Source organism: Maylandia zebra, linkage group LG15 (assembly GCF_041146795.1).
Source record: "Maylandia zebra isolate NMK-2024a linkage group LG15, Mzebra_GT3a, whole genome shotgun sequence".
NCBI classification, from domain to species: Eukaryota; Metazoa; Chordata; class Actinopteri; order Cichliformes; family Cichlidae; genus Maylandia; species Maylandia zebra.
The window spans coordinates 958,921-978,201 of NC_135181.1; the positions used below are offsets into that span (position 1 = coordinate 958,921).

At 44.3% G+C, this 19,281-nt stretch overlaps 2 protein-coding genes across 9 annotated transcripts in view; one reads left to right on the forward strand and one right to left on the reverse strand.

Annotated features, from left to right (window-relative positions):
* The window catches only part of cdc42bpab (CDC42 binding protein kinase alpha (DMPK-like) b), a 70,412-nt gene that overhangs the window by 26,374 nt on the left and 24,757 nt on the right, over positions 1–19,281 (forward strand). For all 8 annotated transcript variants that reach the window (XM_004542290.5, XM_004542287.4, XM_004542289.4 and 5 more), the window contains 4 exons: positions 5,569–5,660; positions 9,446–9,529; positions 10,522–10,617; positions 10,998–11,146. In XM_004542290.5, coding sequence (XP_004542347.3) covers positions 5,569–5,660; positions 9,446–9,529; positions 10,522–10,617; positions 10,998–11,146 — 421 coding nt within the window. The remainder of the gene's footprint in view (positions 1–5,568; positions 5,661–9,445; positions 9,530–10,521; positions 10,618–10,997; positions 11,147–19,281) is intronic.
* Positions 19,192–19,281, reverse strand: part of fzd3a (frizzled class receptor 3a) — a 49,548-nt gene continuing 49,458 nt past the window's right edge. The window contains exon 8 of the mRNA XM_024805196.2: positions 19,192–19,263. Within this exon, the coding sequence (XP_024660964.1) occupies positions 19,200–19,263 (64 nt within the window). The 3' untranslated portion in view covers positions 19,192–19,199. The remainder of the gene's footprint in view (positions 19,264–19,281) is intronic.

Consider the following 19,281-nt stretch of genomic DNA (forward strand, 5'->3'; position numbering starts at 1 on the left):
TGCCTTTTCTGGCTCTCTACCCACACACTGTTTTTATTCCCCAGTGCTGCCAGCCTCACTTACTCTCACAAGCTGAACTTAATGTTGTTTTCATTCTCCTTTCGGTCTTTATTCATGTTTTTATCCTACAGTTGCCTAACGTGCTCTTTCCTGTGAATTTGGTTTTCCAGACCCGGGTTTCAAATTCTTCGCCTTGAATAATGAGGCTCCATCATATTCTTAAGAAATCATAGTGTCACACTATCCTAACCGAGCACTGGAGGCTCAGTTGTGGTTCTGAGTTTCCAACAGTAGACTGGAAGACCGAGTTCCCAGCTATCAGCCCTCTCCTGTGGAACCAGCTCCCAGTTTGACGTCCTCCGTGCTTTTAAAAACATTCCTTTTGATAAAGTTTATAGTTGGAGCCGGATCAGGTAATCCTGAACCATCACTTAGTTGTCCTGGTGTAAGCTGCTGGGAGACTTCCTGTGATGCACTCCTCTTTGGACCTTGCACGTGTTTATGAAGCCCTGCAGCGTGTCCTTACATTTTGTCCTGCATGTCTTCTTTTCTCTTTCCCTTATCTGAGTTTGATCTTATCCAACTTTATTGATATAAAATGTATTTTGTGACTGTCGCCAGTGTAATCTTTACATGCTTTTACAGTTGAAGTCTTTAAAAAGTCGAGACTCAGTTTGTGTGGATTACAACATTTGTAGAGAAGCTGCCTGCGTAATGTATGAGCGCCGTCTAAATCTTTGTCCCAGTGTATGTAGCTCTGAGCCGCAGTGTGTGGAAAGGCCAAAAACAAACCAGGAATATGACTTTAGTGGAAATATTTGCATTATTTTATTCACAGGTTGGCTTATTTTCTATCAGAGGCATCCAGGTACACCCAGAGTTACGTTTCTCTCCAACACAGCCTGGAGGTCTATGCTGTCGTCTGTCTTCTCAGTCCAGCGTTTTTTGGGGGACAGCTGCTACGTGAACAGTCGACCTTTTTCACACAAACCAGCACTGACTTGTGGTTTTGGAACAAGATGGGCTCGATAAGCACTCAGCATTTTGGGCTAAACCGGTCTGGCTGTGTGGATTAGGTGGCGTCACTCGTGTTTTTCCAGTTTCGCTGCATCCTAAGGCCTTCTACTAAATCGTGTGTGTGTTTGCACTGTAGTGTGCATATTTTTCTTTCATTGTACTTGTTTGCCTGCGCCTCACTGTCTTCCTGCAGGACAATTTCATGGCACTGACGTGTCTTTATTTTAAAAAGCTACACATTGCTGCAGTCATGCTGAGGCTTGGAGGCTCGGACGGTTACCTTTGCAGTGTTGCAATGGATCCCTACCACACCTCGTCATAGCAACGGTTGCTATGTTTTAATGTGTCTACTTTGCTAGTGGCTTGAGTTGTGTGATCATACTTTATGGTATGTGTTTTTGTTTAAGCATGTGCATGACTTTTATGGATCTATGGACAAACTGATCCCCGTGTAAATGAGTGAGTGCAGTCAGAGAGAGAGACCGCCCCCCTATAAACAGAAGATTTGGGGGGGTCACTAAAATGGTCCTTATTTGTCTCTTATTTCCAAAACACTCAAACTTATGACAGGTGTGTAAATTATAGCCAAGTGTAACAGAGTCATATCTGGGCCTTTCACTAATAAACCATCTGCTTTTCAAGTGGTTTTTATCCTGTTTGATTCCTGTTCAGAGAAGCGATTCGTGTAATATGTTTGACTGTAAAGTTTCTGCCGAGGCCAAAGCAAGACGGAGTCAGCAATTATGTGTCAGATGTAGATGTGAGGAATTAGCCCTGTGTGTCTGCGTGCACATGTTTGTGTCCGTGTTTGCAGTTTTGCTTTGTTGTGGACGGTGCCTGTGGGCTCCTGGCTCACAGATGAAAGCCGTATCTCATGTGGCTGCTTCAGTGGAGCTCCTGAGTCAGCGTGCAGCTACTAATCAGTGTTTTCTCCTTCTCGGCTGGCGTGACTCTCTCCCCCTTACTCTACGGCCGGCCGCCATGTTAGCTTTTATTTGTAGAGTGCAGCCAGAATTGACTTTGGCTTTTTTGCTGTATTATATGTAATACAGTCCAAATAGGCCTCCGACTCTACCTCGTCGGGTCAACTTGGAGAAGGTAGAAGTGGTGAGGAAGCAAGGCGGGTGACGTGTGGGCTGCGAGGGATGGTGTGGTCATCCTAGCAGTTAGTCCGGTCAGTATGGCAGAGTAACGTAAGCTACACGTGGTGTCTGACATCAGGTTTCATTACACGACGCCCTCTGTGTCCACTGTGTTGAACCATAACTGCATCTATGGAAACTGGCGTGAAGAATTTCAGAACACATCGCTATTATTTTCAGAGATTATGTGATTGGTTTGATTTTTGTGCCATGAACAACTTTATTAGAGAGCTGGCTCGGCCCAAAATCTGATTCAACTTTTGGAGTTGATCAGGAAACGTATAGCATACAGGAAGCTTTGAAAGGCTGAGTTTCCCGTAGTGAGCTGGGACACTGCTGTCAAATCCCCCTGATGTCCTCAGGAAAATTTCACAAACGCATCTGGATTTGAGCTTTTATGGAGGTGAGTTTCTGTTGTGTGGTCTCAGAGAGTTTGCTGGGCGCGTGGACAGCTGATTCAACCATCAACATTTATGTTAGGATCCAGTTATAAACAGTTTATGCACGACAAACTGAATATGAAGGTTTTTTGTCTTTACAGTGTAAAAGCAGTTCTGGATCCTTCCGCTGTGTTTTCCCAGTAAAGAGAAAAACGCCGTGTCAAATGGATTTAATCGCCTGTCTAATTGTTTGCTGCTCAGGCTGTTTACCTTTGATACAGGAATTAAAATGAATTTATATTAGATTTCATAGCAAGATGTTATCGTAACCGTGGCAAACGTGCCACATCAGGTTAGAGGGTAAAATGGTGTTTGGCAGCTGAAACCACAGTTTGCTGCAAACAGCACGATTCCCATCAGCCCGGAGCCAAGTGATGGCGACTATAGAGTGGTGGCGAATAAAACAGTCACTGATTGGTGCGTGACACTCGTACAGGGCAAGATTAAAAATGTCACATAGCTGGACATCATATCTTAAATGAATCATATCGTATGAGCTCATTTCAATCACCGTTCACGTGAACTGCCTCAACCTTGGTTTGGATGTTCTCACATACCAGTGACTGCTGCTGCTCTGTGTGTACATACTCATGGAGCGCAGACGTTAGTTAGAAAATAATTAGAACATACAAAAGTTTCTATTGTTTCTTTATTCATTTCTATTTAGTTTGTTCTCAAGAAGTCACTTTAGGTCGAGCTGGTCTCCAGAGTGGAGATGCTTGTTCCAGTTCTTGTTTTCCACTGATTTGACCCTCAAACACGAGAACCTGCCAGTATGGTGATGGTCAAAATTAATGGTAAAATAAACTGGCTGAAACTGGTTTTCGAACCTACGTATGTTTTTATTTTGTTTTTTCTGGGGACATGTGACTTCAGTCAGTTGGTCGTGTGGTTTGCCGGAGCATCTCCTGAGGAAGTGGGATGCCACCGCCTGCCTGCTGCGAGCACACAAACACAGTGATGTCCAGGCTCTTTCTTTCAGTGTGGCACCTTTGGACACCGTGTAGCTGCACACATGTGGGATACGCAGACGTAGCTGTTGCTTGGATATGTTGTTTCTAGCCGCGTATCGAGTTCTTGGCTCTTTATTTGTGTTGGAGCTGGCTCTGTCAGGAGGTTAGATAACGCATGAAAAAGCGAAGCAAGTACGCACAAGAGCGCTTTGTGAGAAAGAACTATTCGGCTGTGTCGCAGCCTTGTTTGTCATCGTTTCTGCAGACTTGTCGCATTTCCCTGGCTGCTTTCTGAAAGCTGGTTCCTGACTCCAAATATATCACGGTTGGTCAACCACTACATTTCAGCTCAGTGCTTCTGGTCGACTTACGCTGCAGGAAAATTAATGATATGATTAAACATGTATTTCCCAGCCTCACGCAGTGTCACTGCCGGGTTGCTTGTGTGTTTTAGGTTTGTGGAAATGTGTGCCAAGACTACTCCGGCCCTCGCTTTCTCTCTGCCCTGCGGTCACAGCAGGCCAGCTGTCGGCAGAGTCGGGAGGAGTGTGAGGAAAACAGAGCTATGAGTGACCTGTTTGTTTTATATCGGCAGGCATTTCCCCGTCTCTGTGGGAGAAAGTCCTCTTTTCTTCCAACACTGGAGGTTCTGTAAAGTTACAGCAACCAGACAAGTTTAGCTTGATGATTAGTCTCTCTTCCTCCGACACAAGCCCGTTGTACATCAGATGGAGATTTGGTCTTTTGTTAACCAAGAGTGCGACTGTACGTAAACATCAAACGTGCGCTCGTGTTCGAATGCCTACTTGGATGTATGCTAGCCTCGCTAAATGTGGCTAATAAGACTGCTGAAGCCCTGTTGAGAAATAGGCATAAATAATTCTGATTACAATCATATATCTATCAACTTTTTCAGAAAGCCGTCACTGAAACTAATATCCTGACCTTGGTGAACTTTCAGCTCGTCCAGGTTATCCTTGGCATGCTGAGATCATGTAAACCAGGAAGTGGTTGAATAGCCTTCCACAAATGAGGGGAAACGCTGACTTTGTGAGCCTTAGATGGAATCTGTCTAGCTTTGTGAGAGGACGTCAGCAGCCCTCACAGATCCCTCGCAGCTCCCCCAACCAGAAACCTAACAATAGCCAGCTTCATCGTTCAGCCTATCTGGATCCGCTGTCATCTGCTGTAAAGACCAGGTGGTCACAAACACTTTAAAGTCCATTTAGAGGAACACGGGGCCTTATACGTGGGAATGTAGTGGCTGCTTCTTGTTATGACATAACGAACACAAATGTTTCCACCAGCGTGGGTCATTTCAGGCTCAAGTCTTTAGAGCTTCCAGCTTTGAGCGCCAAAGGTGATTAGTGATGTCATTTAGAAATGGAAAACCAGACTGGCCGCTCAGATTGTGATCACGGACTCTGAGCTTCGCCTAGATGCAGATTCGATTGGGTGGAGGTCTCGGGAGTTCTTCATCCAGTGTCCTCAATGTGGTGAAGGGACGTGGAGCTCTGGGCTCCCTGCAGCACTTTCCTGCCTGCATCGAGCACCTCGGCGATGACGCCGTGATGACGCGGTGTGACGTCAGACCTTTGAGGTCGGTCGGTGTTTTGCCATGATGTCACACACCTGTCCAGCCACGTTTGTTAGAAATGCTAAAGTGACACGTTGGTGCTGCTGATTGCTGTTACTTGTCACTCGTACAGCGTTTATATCGTGTCCTTATCTTGGTTTTCTTCTTTGTGTATCGTTTTCTTTACTGCACAATGACCATGAAACGTGGCTATAAAATGCTGACAGTCTCCATCATCCACATTTTTAGATTATGTTACGGTGTTATGAATGGCCAGCTGTTTATTTGCTGCTTCGAATGCCGTTTACTTGGAGGTTGACATCTGTACAGAGCAAAATTGAAAAGCTTGCACCAGAATGTTATCCATAGAAACTCTTCTGGTGTGTTTTTTGTTTTGTTTTTTAAATTTCTGACTTGACCGCTGTCTTCTTTCTCTCCAGCCAAACCCTTCACATCCAAAGTGAAGCAGATGCGCCTGCACAAGGAAGACTTTGAGATCCTTAAAGTGATTGGACGAGGAGCCTTTGGAGAGGTAACACCTTATTTTAATGTCACACTCAAACCTTTGCAGCAGGCACAGACCTGCAGATGGATTCTGTCCCTTTACCTGTAATGGGCTCTAATTGGTCACATGATCATTGTGTGAAATGTCCTCCCTGAGGCAGAGACGACGTGATTAACGGACAATATTTCTCTTGAACCCTTAATACCCGTGTTGTGCGAGCTGAGTGTTGTGGCGTTTCAACCTTGAATTCTTCCTGCTGCATTCCAACAGCAGCGCGTCGCATTGGTCCGCCACATGAGCATGACTCTACTTGCAGCACGAGCTGAGCTTGTTGAAGCTTCGCTCACACTGAACCTGTAAACAGAATGAAGTCGAGCTCAGAGGAGCCATCCACTGAGGGTTTATTTATTTCTTTTATGTGTGCCCGCAGGGAAGCTGAAATGCATTTGTCACTGGTTTCAGGTAATGATGTCAAAGCTGGGGAATGTTGAAGGGACAGATGACTGTTGGATAACGAAAGCTCGCATGGAAGCTGACAATGCTCAGACTTTCTTTTTCTACGAGAAGCTTTGATATGATCGTCGTAAGCCCTGCTCCAAGCTTGCAGACAATTCATATCTGGCATTGTTATCCAAAATCTGTTGAAACAAGCTGGGGAATTCCTTTGAAGACGCTCTGATACACGGAACGAGAGAGAAATGTCAGTCGGTGTGGACGTGGACGCTCCTGGCAGCACCAGCATCAGATGCGGGCGAGCTGCTGGTAGGAGTGCTGGTATGTGCAGTCACGTGACGCAGTGCGTCTGTGTTTCGGGCTTCGGTGATGTTGCCTGACTCCTGAACGGAGCTACCTCGTGGTAACTCTCCAGCGGCCTTTTCACTAAACCACATGTGTTTTTACGGGTGTAGCGTGGCAGAAAAATAAAATTAGCTCGGGAGACATCGTGATTGTCCCGTGGCTCTACTATTTAATCGGCTCATAAAAATATACCTTATTTCATCAAACTGTGACCAGGTGCTTTATTTGTGTCAACTGGAGAAGGAAACAAGCCTTTCATTTGAAGCTGGCTTCTATTTCCACTGCCCCGGGTCAAGAGTAGCTGTGACGATAAAGGGAGCTGCAAAACTCGTTAACTCTTCCCCGCTCGCACATCTGCTAGTGACCTTGTTTCTCTTTTCTGAGCTGAGCAGTTTCAGGCTTCAAGAACAAAATGACTGGGTGTGCACCAGAGGTTAGTGAGGGTGATCAGGTCACATCATTAGTGATATATACTGACTGGTGAAATGGTCTGTTGTGCTGAAGAGTATAAAAGCAGTGCTGTTGATTAGCCGGTCAATCTGTTCCTATGATCACGAGCGTAGTGACCAGATGAACCGGGTTGTGGAAAACTGAATGTCCTTCAGAGGAAGCAGGGAAAATAGCGGAATCTGTCCATACAGTTGTTGCATGTCTTTAGGAGCCGTCTTTAGACTCATTCACAAATAAAAATCTATTTAAAATGCTGCCTTCTTTTAAGCGTGCCGCCTTCTCAAACACACACACAGTGCCAGCTTGGCTCGGTCATGCTGCTACCCTCTGTGTGCCTTGCAGGTTGAATGCATTAAGCATTATTCTTTGCATTTTCTCAGAAAAGCGGGGTGACCCAAAACGTAACTGTCATTGTGCGTTAATAATATACGACTGATTAGTTTAACCGACTAGTATTTCCAGTTGGGGCCCCAACGTTCAAACACCTCGCTGGCTAACCGTTAACATCCCTGATGTCAATAAACCCATTTCAGGCCTCAGCACGGCATCGTGTTCTCCACATTTCCCTCATGAATAAAAGCTCACCTGGTCAGTTGTGGTGGACACGCCCCCTCCTGCCTGTTAAACCTGTGGAGCTAAACGCTGTGGTGACTCCTGTGAACCTGTTAGTAATGCTAATAACTAATATCAACGATGGATTACACTGGATCTACTTTTTTGTGTGTGTGCCGTAAGCAGCTGTAAAAATGATGGCTCATAATCACGACTACGCTCCAGGTCAGATATAACTGGTTATGATTTTGAGCCATCTTTTTTTATGTTAAGCACAGAGTGGTAAGGAGATGTGGTAGCAGACACAGGAAGCAGAGTAAAGTTAGCAGAGAGTCGGTCTGGAGAACACGCAGGATGTTTTGATTTCATCCTCCCGTTGTCAGCAGCAGCAGAGAGATGGCGCAGATACGTGACGCCGTGGAGTTTGCCTGATGAATGGACCAGTTTGTACTGGCCTGTTGCCTGTGAGGATGCTCCCATTAGGGACTGGGGTGCGTCGTCTTTAGCACAAAGGGCCAAGAGCTGCTCCGTCTGGTGTAGTTAGTGCCTGAGATGAGGGTGGAAGAGCTCGTTCACTCTAAACGCCATGTCTTCCTTGCTGGCTGCCAGTCAGTGCTATACATTTCTGAACTGCTTGTCACACTGAGTCACCAGTCAGCAGCCCGCATGCTTGTAAACACAACCTCGGTTGTTATTTCGCCAAAGTTTCACTAGTAATTTACTCTGTGGAGTAATGCAGTTAGCCCCTCTGGTCGGGTCCTTACTGATAAACTAACGGGGGGAGTGGAGTCATAAACGCAGGGCAGGGAGGACACGATGGAGAAGAGAACAGGAAGCAGAGATGGAGGAAAGGACAAAAACAGCTAGACGTTGCCAGAAAAGTGCGCTCGCCCTGTCCTCCTGCAGTCCCCTCCTCTGGTGAGGGCTCACTCGGGGAAATCCAAACACTGCAGGAATGTTGTCATTGTATTGCATTAGTAGCATTAATTTAATAGACTGCAGACCCCTCTGCTGCACAGACTGACTTTGTTTGTTTCACTGTTTTTCTGCATCTTTGTCTCGGCCTGTATTTCTTCTGCTTTTATAACGTCCTTGTGCTTTTTCTACATTTAGGCTTATTTCAGTGTGGACTCAGTTTTTAGTTTTGAATTTGGTCAACGAGGCCAAAGCAAATTTTCTTTTTTCCTTTTGTGGGCCAGTAAAGTAGGAGACAAAGGAGGAGAGAAATTAGCAGGGACATAAATTTGCATGAACATGTGTTTTGGCTGTGAGCTCGCAGCACAGCTGCCTGCGCAGCTCCTTTTTTGGCAAAACGTAAAGGCCGGGGCAAGTTTGTCAGAGCAGTGTGTCGCAATCATCACTCGGGAAAGTTGGCCTGTGAGAAGCTGCGAAGCTGAGATTTATTTACTTTACAGTTGTTAACCCGGCTCTGCATGATGCAGTATCACATCAGTGCACTTAACAGCTGATGAGACAATTTTTTCATTTTTTGATCATAGAAAAATTCAAGCGTCCAGCTGTGCAAGTCTGTGGTCCACACGGTGTCTCCGAGAAGGAAGTGACCGTAATGTCTGCGGTCACTTCCTGCGCCCTCCCCCCACGCTGCTGGTTCTTCTGCTGCACCTTCAATGCTTTATTTTCCCTTCCTGGCCCATATTGGATCTATTTTCGTTTTAATCCAGTGTTGCATGATTATCCCTTCCTGTGCTTCCTCTTTTTTCTTTGACCTCAGTCTCCATACTCACGGACTCTGATCTAGATCATTTAAAGTAATTAGATTACATTTTTCCTTAACGTCTGAACTGTTTATTCACATCTGTGTGATTGTTGTTTTGTGCATCTGTGTTAGTATGATCACTTAAAGGATCCTTGTGCATCCACAGCCTGCTCTTTTCTTGTTGCCTCGAGGCTCAGATAATAACTGGATGGATCTTTGTAATTCGTCGTCAGCCTCGCCGTCACACCAAGTATTAAATTCACTCTCATAACGGCTTTCTTTTGTCTTTTTGCAGGTTGCAGTGGTAAAAGTGAAAAACACTGACAAAGTTTTTGCAATGAAGATTCTCAACAAGTGGGAGATGCTGAAGCGAGCAGAGGTGAGTATCTTTGGTTACTGCAAAGTTTATATACACACAATATTAATAAATATTGATCACTCATTTAAAAAACAAAGTGCCTGTCTGAGCACAGAACAGGCCTTCACTTGCAGGTTCTTGCAGAGCTGCTTGTTGCATGTTTTTCTCATCGACCTCTCCCGACAGTCTCGCATTCTTGTCGGTCCCCTGGGTCTTCAGTCTACATGCCTCAAACGTCACAAACCAAACGTGTGTGCGCACAAACGCCTGGATGTAGGAGAGGACATAAAGCCACACACAGACATGCATGACGAGCATGCTGTCGTCGTGAACACGAGCCTGATTTTATTTCAGGTTTTTAACTTTGAAGGCGGCCGGAACAGTTTCGGTTTCTGTTTTAGTCAGACTGCTGAGATTGAAAGATCACGGAGAGGTCTGGTGTGTGTAAAACATGAAAATGTTTTTATTTCTGTAGATGTGTGGAGCTTTTTATAAGAAACCAAAGCATTTGTGCAGATTTGGCTGCTGATATTGTAGGTGGGCAGGATGGATTAGGCTTAAGAAATCAGGTTATTTCCTAAATAACTGAACCTCCACATTTCATCAGATGGATTTATGTCCAGACAACCTGATGCCTGATGGAGCCTCCTCCACCTGCATCGTACAGTAGTGACGCCTACTTTTTGTAACCCTACATTCCAGTGTTCAGTGAGCTAAGTGGAGGCGAGCAGTCTTATCATATTTTTCTTAAATTTTAAATTTGGGCTTTATTCAGCTACTCGAGTCCAACACTGCCAGCGTTCCCTGAAGCAAACGAAAGGGGCTGATTTCATGTGTTTAGCAGCAGCTCGGGGAGATTTTACACCAGCCCTGTAAGAATGATCGAGAGGCCAAAGGCGAGTTGCTAACATGCTCTCAGCTTTAAGCACACACTTGTATAGAAGATTGGGACCTTTGACCTCACGTAGTTTCCAGTACGTGTGACATTCATGGTTTGTTGCATCTCTTGCCAGACGGCATGTTTCCGGGAGGAGCGGGATGTGTTGGTGAATGGGGACTGCCAGTGGATCACCACCCTGCACTACGCCTTCCAGGATGACAATAATCTGGTACGTCTGTATATGTCTGTGTTAGATGAGGTAACGTCCCTTAATAAGATTAACCTGACTTCTCTCCACGACCCTGAGTTCAAATGCCACAACTGTCATTCCATTTCCCACATTCTCAAAGCAAATGTTTTATCCCGAACACTCCCCAAGTCTTAAAAATATACATGACTGCCGCTCTGACCAGTTATTTTTAAATGGACCTGTAAAAGTGACATCATTTAGGTGTTTTCCCTCTTTGTGAAAGAAGAGATGGACGACTGTAGATTCATTTCTTGCAGCTTTGTTCTTGTTGTTCCAAAAAAGGCTGCTCTTTATTAGTTTGCCTCTAAGCAGTGCTGCACAGTTTCTGCTGTCTGACACGTTGGCGTCTGTCTCTGTAGTACCTGGTGATGGACTACTATGTGGGCGGTGACCTACTGACTCTGCTCAGCAAGTTTGAGGACCGGCTGCCGGAGGAGATGGCCAAGTTCTACCTGGCTGAGATGGTGCTGGCCATCGACTCGGTTCATCAGCTACACTATGTCCACAGGTGAGAGGAAAGGTGTTTTGGCACATTACGAAATCAATATGTGTGCGTCTGTAGTAGGGCTGTGCAATATGACCAAAATCTCAGGTCTCGTTATCAGACGTCTATCGTCTGATATCGATATAAATCACAAAAATGTAACTTTTTCTGTAAATTCTGTGAATCTCGACTTGCGTGAAGTGTTTCCAGCTGCGCGTCCTTTACCCGGAGTCGAGTGTTTTAACGATGCATGAAACGACACATTTATTTTGAAAAGTCTCAACAGGATCTTGAGCTTTATTGTGAAAGGTTTATATGGAAAATAAACAAGAGGACACGCGATGGTTTTAGGCAAGGCAAGTTTATTTGTATAGCACAATTCAACAAGAAGGTGATTCAAAGTGCTTCACAGAGACATTAGAAACAAAAACAAATAAAAAGCAGGATTTAAAATTGATTCAAACAAAACAGTAGATAAAATCAAAACAGATAAAATCAGTAGTTAAATGTAAGTTTTGAAATTTAAGCTTAAAGTGTGGATTTGGTGCTTTATTCAAATGCAGCTGAGAACAGGTGAGTCTTCAACCTGGATTTAAATAAACTGAGTGTTTCAGCTGATCTGAGGCTTTCTGGGAGTTTGTTCCAGATATAAGGAGCATAAAAGCTGAATGCAGCTTCTCCGTGTCTGGTTCTGACTCTGGGAACTGATAAAAGACCGGATCCAGATGACCTGAGGGATCTGGAAGGTTCATACTGGGTCAGGAGGTCACTGAGGAGGTTACCATCGTTGTTGCTAACGAGACGCATAAAAACAGGCGCTTGTCCGTCCGTAGTGTGGTTATATTAAATATAAGAGATAACTTTAAGAAATGAATATAGCCACTACTGTGACATCAAAACCATGAACAAATATTGCTGTAAACGGTTTATTCTGCGACACCATGAAACAAACGATAGCGTAAAATGAAACGATGAACATTTTTATATCGTCATCAGATATATATCATTATATCGAGCAGCCCTAATCTGTAATTATATTTGGGCAGGACTGAGCAAGAAGTCCTGATGATGGACGCATCATCCGTGCTGTGTGAGGATTTACTTTGCTCAATGAAAATGAATAAAAGCAAAACAGCAAAAAAAGCAAATATTTCATTCTTGATGTTTGATGTCAGGTTTGTGTGTGTCAGAGCTTTAGAAAATAAAAGGGGCGGCGATGTTGAAGGTAGATGAGCTAAAGTTTCAGACAGACACCAAGGCCCAGTGAAGGATGAATATTAGAATAGATTAGAATAGAATTCAGCTTTATTGTCATTGCACAGGTACAGGGCAACGAAATGCAGTTTGCATCCATCCAGAAGTGCTTTAGTGATATAGATATATTACAGTATTTTTACTCAGTTGTATATAGTATTTGTATTTGTATTCTATTTTTATCTTATTGTATATTTATTTTATTTTATTCTACTGTATATAGTATTTTATTTTATTCTATTCTGTACAGCTGTGTACTGTATTTATTCTTATTGTATTCTAATTTTTGCCTCATAACTTTTGCACTGTCCACTTCCTGCTGTGACAAAACAAATTTCCCACGTGTGGGACTAATAAAGGTTATCTTATCTTATCTTATATATTAGCAATAATATAGATATGTGAGTATATTACAGAAATGGGTCTATTATGGTGTGTTATAATGTACACGGTATGAAGTATGTTGTGAATATTTTATAACTATAAGTATGTACAGGATATGAACAGGATATAAATATGAAAAACTATACAGAATATGAAATAAATAACTTTACAGAATCTATACAGTAGTGCAGTTAAGATAAGTGAGATATGTGGATAATTTCTACAGAGGCTATATAAAGTGCTATTAAAATATATATATATATATATATATATATATATATATATATATATATATATATATATATATATATATATATAAAATATTATATAATATACGCAGCTGAAAATGGCGCAATAGCTCCACGTTGAGTAATCGCTCATCACTGTGGGAAGCTGTGATTGCAGTTACTTTAAAGAAGGTCACAGCTTGCACAATATCTAAACGTCACAATGAAAATGCTGCACACGAGGCTATTAATATAACACACAAGCAGCAGACAACAGAACAAACAGATTGCATCTGCAGAAGTTTAAATTGGACTGGGAGAGCAGTGCAGTTGAACCTGTTTACATCCACATGTCAAACATTTTCAGCTATAAAGGGCTTGATCTGGTGACGCTCCTTTGTCTTACAAATATACACGGCTGCCCCTCTGACCATTTATTTTTAAAGGAACCATTAAAGGTACATAATTTAGGTGTTTTCCCTCTTTGTGAAAGGAGATGGACAGTTGTAGATTAGTATCTGGCAACAAAGCAGGCCAGTGTAATCTGTGCTCAGCACCAAACGACAGAGGTTTGTTTTAAAAAGAGCCGTTAAAAAGCGCAGTTTGCCTCAAGAGTTGCTCAAAATACAAAGGTTGAAGGACCCTTTTTACTCTAATAGCAGCTGTAGCTAGCACCCAGAGCAGGGGTGGGCAACTCCAGGTCTCGAGGGCCGGTGTTAGATCTCACCCTGAATCACATGATGAGTTCATTACCAGGAATCTGGAGAACCTCAAGACCAGTTGAGGTCATTTAGCCATTTAAATCAGCTGACACGTCTAAAACCTGCGGGACACCGGCCCTCGAGGCCTGGAGTTGGACAGCCCTGGCTTAGAGCAATGTTACAACGTTTGGCTGCGGTGCAGTGTAGCTTACATGGGACATGCATGACCCGACCTCGTCTGGTAGTGCAGCGTCTTTAGCTGTCAAATCATTTCAAGTTGGAGACACTTTCCTCTCACTCATTTCAAAGACTTAAGAATAAACCACCTAAAAGCACATTGTTTAGAGGGCACAGCACGAGAAAGCATTCTTCTCTCTGAAGTAGGTGCCAAAAGAACTTTCCAGCCAATAGGAGGATGCCCTCGGGAGCAGGAGATACAGTTCTTCCAGACAGGAAGCAGTCACATTGGCATGTTAACATAATTACAGTGTCGCTTTCGCCAGGGGGCTCGTCACAGCAGTTTAGTTTAGGGAGCAAGGGAGTGATGGATAGACTGGGAAAGATGAGAGATGGATGTAGAAGGCAGGGTCACGCCGTTCGGTATTTTGGGTGTGCCCCCAGTTTGTCAGATCTCTAATACACCACAGCAAACACAGACACACTCTGGGAGATGGCAGTGCACTTATGGAGACATGTATGTACACATTTCTGAGGATGAAAGCTAGCGAGTCTGTTCGAGGAGACAAGAGTGCCGAGCCACTAATTGCACAGTGCTATCGGGGGGGGGGGGGGGCAGCAGTGGATGGAAAAGGGACGGGGGAGGAGGGGACGGCACTGTTTCTCTTCTAGTCCCCTCGTGGACTGGTTGGGACAATAATGATGGGGTGTGGGAGGTGTGTGGGTGGGGGCGTGGTGTGTGTGCGTACCAACCCCCCCAGCTCCTCCTCCTGCTCTGCCTTCCACAGAGTCTCCGGGGAGATCTTTGCTTTGTAGAGAGTGGGGACAGCCAGACAGGTCCCCAGAGGAGGGTGTGTCCTGCTGAGCAGTCCCATCTGATGGGCTGTGTGTTTGTGCGCACACACATCAGGGTGTGTTTGTCCTGCTGACCATCTGCATGTGCCACTTTGGTTTGTTTCCTTTTCCTATATGTAAGTTTAGGGCCGTGTATTAACGTGTCATTTAAAGGATTACACGCCTGTTTTTAAAGTCCACCCTCTGTTCATGACTCTGGCTTCATTATGTGTTTAGTGCAACTGAAACACTGTTAGGAAATGTAAGTGGGCAGACTGTCGCTCTGCGCCGTCTTCATCTCCTCACGTTTTCTCTGTGATGCCGTTTTCTGCTGGGAGAATTTGAGGTCCCGCTCCAAATCTCAAGTGACCCATTATCGGGTCTGCACCAAGACCCCAGGTGCAGAGGCCATAAAGGGGCCTGTTGTGTTTACCACTGATGCTCCTATTAAACAAAGTTTCAAGGACAAATAGAGTAAAATAATATAGTGGTGTTATCCACAGCTCGCTGACCTCTGACCTTGTTGAAAACCCATGAGTGTTTCTGTCGCGATGACAGGTGATGCCATCAGTTTTCATGCATTGTGACTCACTCTGCAATCCACAAATATTCACGCTGAACAAGGCTTATGACTCGCACTGATAAAGTTGGAGCATACCGAAATGAAAAACAAAGAGTGGATTATGAGATGTTTGGTGCGTTCTAGTTTACATCAGTTTTATTTTGTAGTTTGCAGGATTAAAAATACAACACTGAACACAATCCTTATATAAATTATTCGCACAGCTAACATTATTAGCTTACAGCATTTTAGTCTACGCTTTAATATTCTGCTCGAGTGTTATGCTGAAAGCGTCACTGCTTTAAAAAGAATATTTGCAGCCTTGTTGACACTAATGTAGTTAAAAAGAGCCGACATGAAAGGGACGGAGCGCAAAGAGCCTCGAGGTCGACCTTCTGTCCCCTTCAGCCGAGTCCCACGAGGGACAGCGTGTGGAAGTCAGATGCAAAAGAAGACAATTTATTCAGTGGTCAGTGATCTGTGCCTCCCAGAGGGCCTGGACAAATGTTTCAGTAGCTCAGCATGGCTTTGTGCTGCCGAGCGCCACATCTGTCTGCCTCGCACACTGTGTGTGTGTGTGTGTGTGTGTGTGTGTGTGTACAATTGTGTATGGCTGAACAGAGGAACACACACATTTGATGTCATCATAGTCTGATATAGAAACGGGTCTGCTCCACTGAATGTTGTAGGTGTGTGTGTGTGTGTGTGCTCGTGTGTGTGTGTGTGTGCGCGCTCGTGTGTGTGTGTGTGTGTGTGTGCGCGCTCGTGTGTGTGTGTGTGTGTCAGGATCATATGACAATAGGTAAGTAGGTAAAGCAGCAGCCCTGCAGTGTGTGGGAACCTTTGATTCTCCTCCTTTGTTGGCAGTGTCATGTGATGCCAGAAGTCACAAAGACAGCAGTTCTTTGAACCGGTGGCTAACAATGCTTGGCTGGAGCCATGTGGACATGTCTTGTCCTTGCAGTCTACAGAGCTGGTGCAGGCCACATTGTGTGTATGTATGGGGGTGTGTATTACGAGGTGGCGTCCAGATGGCCCTCACAGATGGATTCTGTGGCTTTAAAAGAGATTACCTTGCTCTATTCCCGTCTCGGCGCTTCTCCTTAAGACCTCAGGAGCCCAGTGACACAGTAGCCCAATTAGCTGTGCTAACTTGCCTAGCATTAGCCTAGTGTTAATGGTTCCTGTGGTTTGTCCATGAGTGGACATTCGAGTAAGCACGTTATTGTTAGGCTGTGTGTGTGTGTGTGTGTTCGTTCTGAGAGCTGGTGCCTTAATCAGAAAACTCAAAGAGAGACTAAATCTCCGGGGGGGGGGCAGTGGTTCCTTAAGGAGAGAGAGAAGTGGGTAAATGTAGCTTCGATTAGCAGCAGAATCCACCATTCCTCACCCCACCATGACACTTTGTCTGCCACGCAAATACATTTGTACACATTTGCACACAGGCACAGCACGACGGGTCAAACCATGCTGTCTGCTCTCTGGCAGAACAGAAATCGCTGAAGCAGATTAGGGCCTTCGAGCAGCTGAAACACCTGCGCATGTATGAAGCACGCACACACTCCTCCCTACAGAGCCATGTGCGAGCAGTCTGGTCCGATACTTGTAGGTTCATGATTTGTCAGGTCTACACAGTGTGAGAGTCCCACTCGGGTGATCACTGGTTACCAAGTTAAGTAGACAATTATACTTTAATGAAGCTCAAAACTGCTGCTTAGTTATTTCAGATAATCGATGATTATATTTTGGGGCTTCATTTCATGTTCGTCTTACAAAACCCAAATGCTGATAGTTGAGAATAAAAGTATTAGGATATTCATTTCTATAATATCCTAACATCATCATCTTCTATGATGATGATGATGCTGCTGTGGGGAACAGACATACAGTGGTTTGCAAAAGTATTCGGCCCCTTGAACTTTCCCACACTTTGTCACATTACCACAAACATGAGTCAGTTTTTTGGACTTCCAGGTGAAAGACGGTTGTTTATTTGTACAAATGTTTGAATCATGTATGATTGTCGTTCCACTTCTCATGTGTGCACCACTTTGTGTTGGTCTTTCACCTGGAATTACAATAACATTGATTCATGTTTGTGGCTGTAATGTGCAAGACTGTACATCTGCCACTGATTGATAGCCACTAATAATGTAAGCCAACCCTTATATTATTCTCCCTATAATTAATTATATAGAAAAGTCAAAGTGCTGTATTTTTTCAGCGTCATGCTCAGGTTTGTTGTTCCCTCAGTTTCAGTTTGTTCGAGTTCAGGTGAGGTCCATAGCAGTGATGCTCGTTGTTGTCCAAGATAAATCTTTGCAGGCGTAACAATGCTGTCTGAGAGATCGTGATGGTGTTTATGCTCTTCGATAGTCTGACTTTGGGTTCTTGTCAGTTGCTTGTGGTGTTTCTGCCTGCAAAGCTCATGTTATTCCACACTTGGGTAGCCTATGTGGTTTTGTTCCAGAAATGTACAGGATCCACTTTGGAAAACGATGTCCAATCTGGAACTCATCTGTGAGCGTGCAGGCTCTGCAAAGAGAGAAGCCTCGCTAAGCCTCGCAGCGAGCTGTAGCCCAACTTTATGTGTCTGTACCAGTCACACGTGTGCAGATATTCCTTTAATGCACAGTTTTATAGGTTGGTGATTTAGTGTCGTCTCTGAAGACGAGAGCTAGCTAGACCTCCCCCGCCCCCCTGCTCCATAAGATGGGACCATTAACACTTCTGGAAAATGACAGAGGCTTCACATGTGGCTTTAAAGAAACCTCTCGCTGAAGACGGAAGCATCAAAGAGCCGTGTCTTTGAGTACTTAAAGAGAATTTAAGAAAGACCATTGAAGAGGAACTCGTAGGTTTTCATTCTGCCCTGAAGTTTTTATCTGAAAACAAATGATGGTTTTACAAAGTCGTTACCTGCTGGCTGCTGTTTTATCAGCTGACCTGGACTTTCTGTCATCCAAGTGTTTTATTGGATGCAGCTTTTGCTTCTTTATGTGTGTTCGCTTTTCTCCATTTGATTTTAAAGTGATATTTGGAGCCACAGATATTAGGAAGCAACACTGACTGATGAGGAGCTAAAGCAGGCTGTGCTTTTTAATTTACACATGCTCTCATTCCTCTTCTCATTAGTGTCAGTGTTGCCCGTGTTTGTGTTTGAGCGAGCGTGGGGGTGTGTGCTTGTTTTGGACATTAGATTTATTTTAAGCAGAGCCGCGCTCGCCTCACTGCACAGAAATAGCTCAGTTCTGTAACCTGTTACATCAAGTGTGTCAGTGGCTGCAGAGTTTATCATCTTTCACTCACCTTTGCATTTGTGCGTTGCTGCCTTTAAGGTCCCACGTGTTGCTTTGGACACTCGTTAAAGAGGTTTTTATGTGGCCTGTAGGCTGTGTGTACTCAGGCGTTTCAGGGCTCAGTGTGCTGATAAGAGACTCCAGGGGAAATCGCCCGAATGGTCAGACGAGGACAGACTATTTTTACCCATAATGGTGGCTCCAGTTACGCCTCTGTTTCATACCAGTCCGAGCCGGCATCTTTGGGGTTGTTTAGTATGTATTCTGACTATTACGCTCCTGAATGCAACCTCCACACTCAGTTACCCATGTGGGTGCTCTCTGTGGACGCAGGTCTACGCTAGACCAGCTGAGCACCTGTTTAACACTGTGACACGAGCTCGGTCCTGTGCCTGGAAACACTCTGAACACTCAGGATTTTATATGGATGCACAGCACAGAACATATTCATGCATCTACTATGCATTTCTTCATAGTTGGTTCTGTAAGTACATTTTTTTCATTTATTGACGCAGGCGTGCGATCTGCTTTAAGATGAAATTAATACAGTGTATTTTACTTCAAGATTCAACAAACCATTTTTAATTAGATGCCTTACAAAACAGTCTGGGTCACTAAATTTATGGAGTTTGATGTAATTTAGTGCCGTCTGTTCATCTGTGTGGTGCTGGTCTTCAGCTTCATGAGGTGCTGCGTGTTGTCTCTGAAACAAATGCTTAAA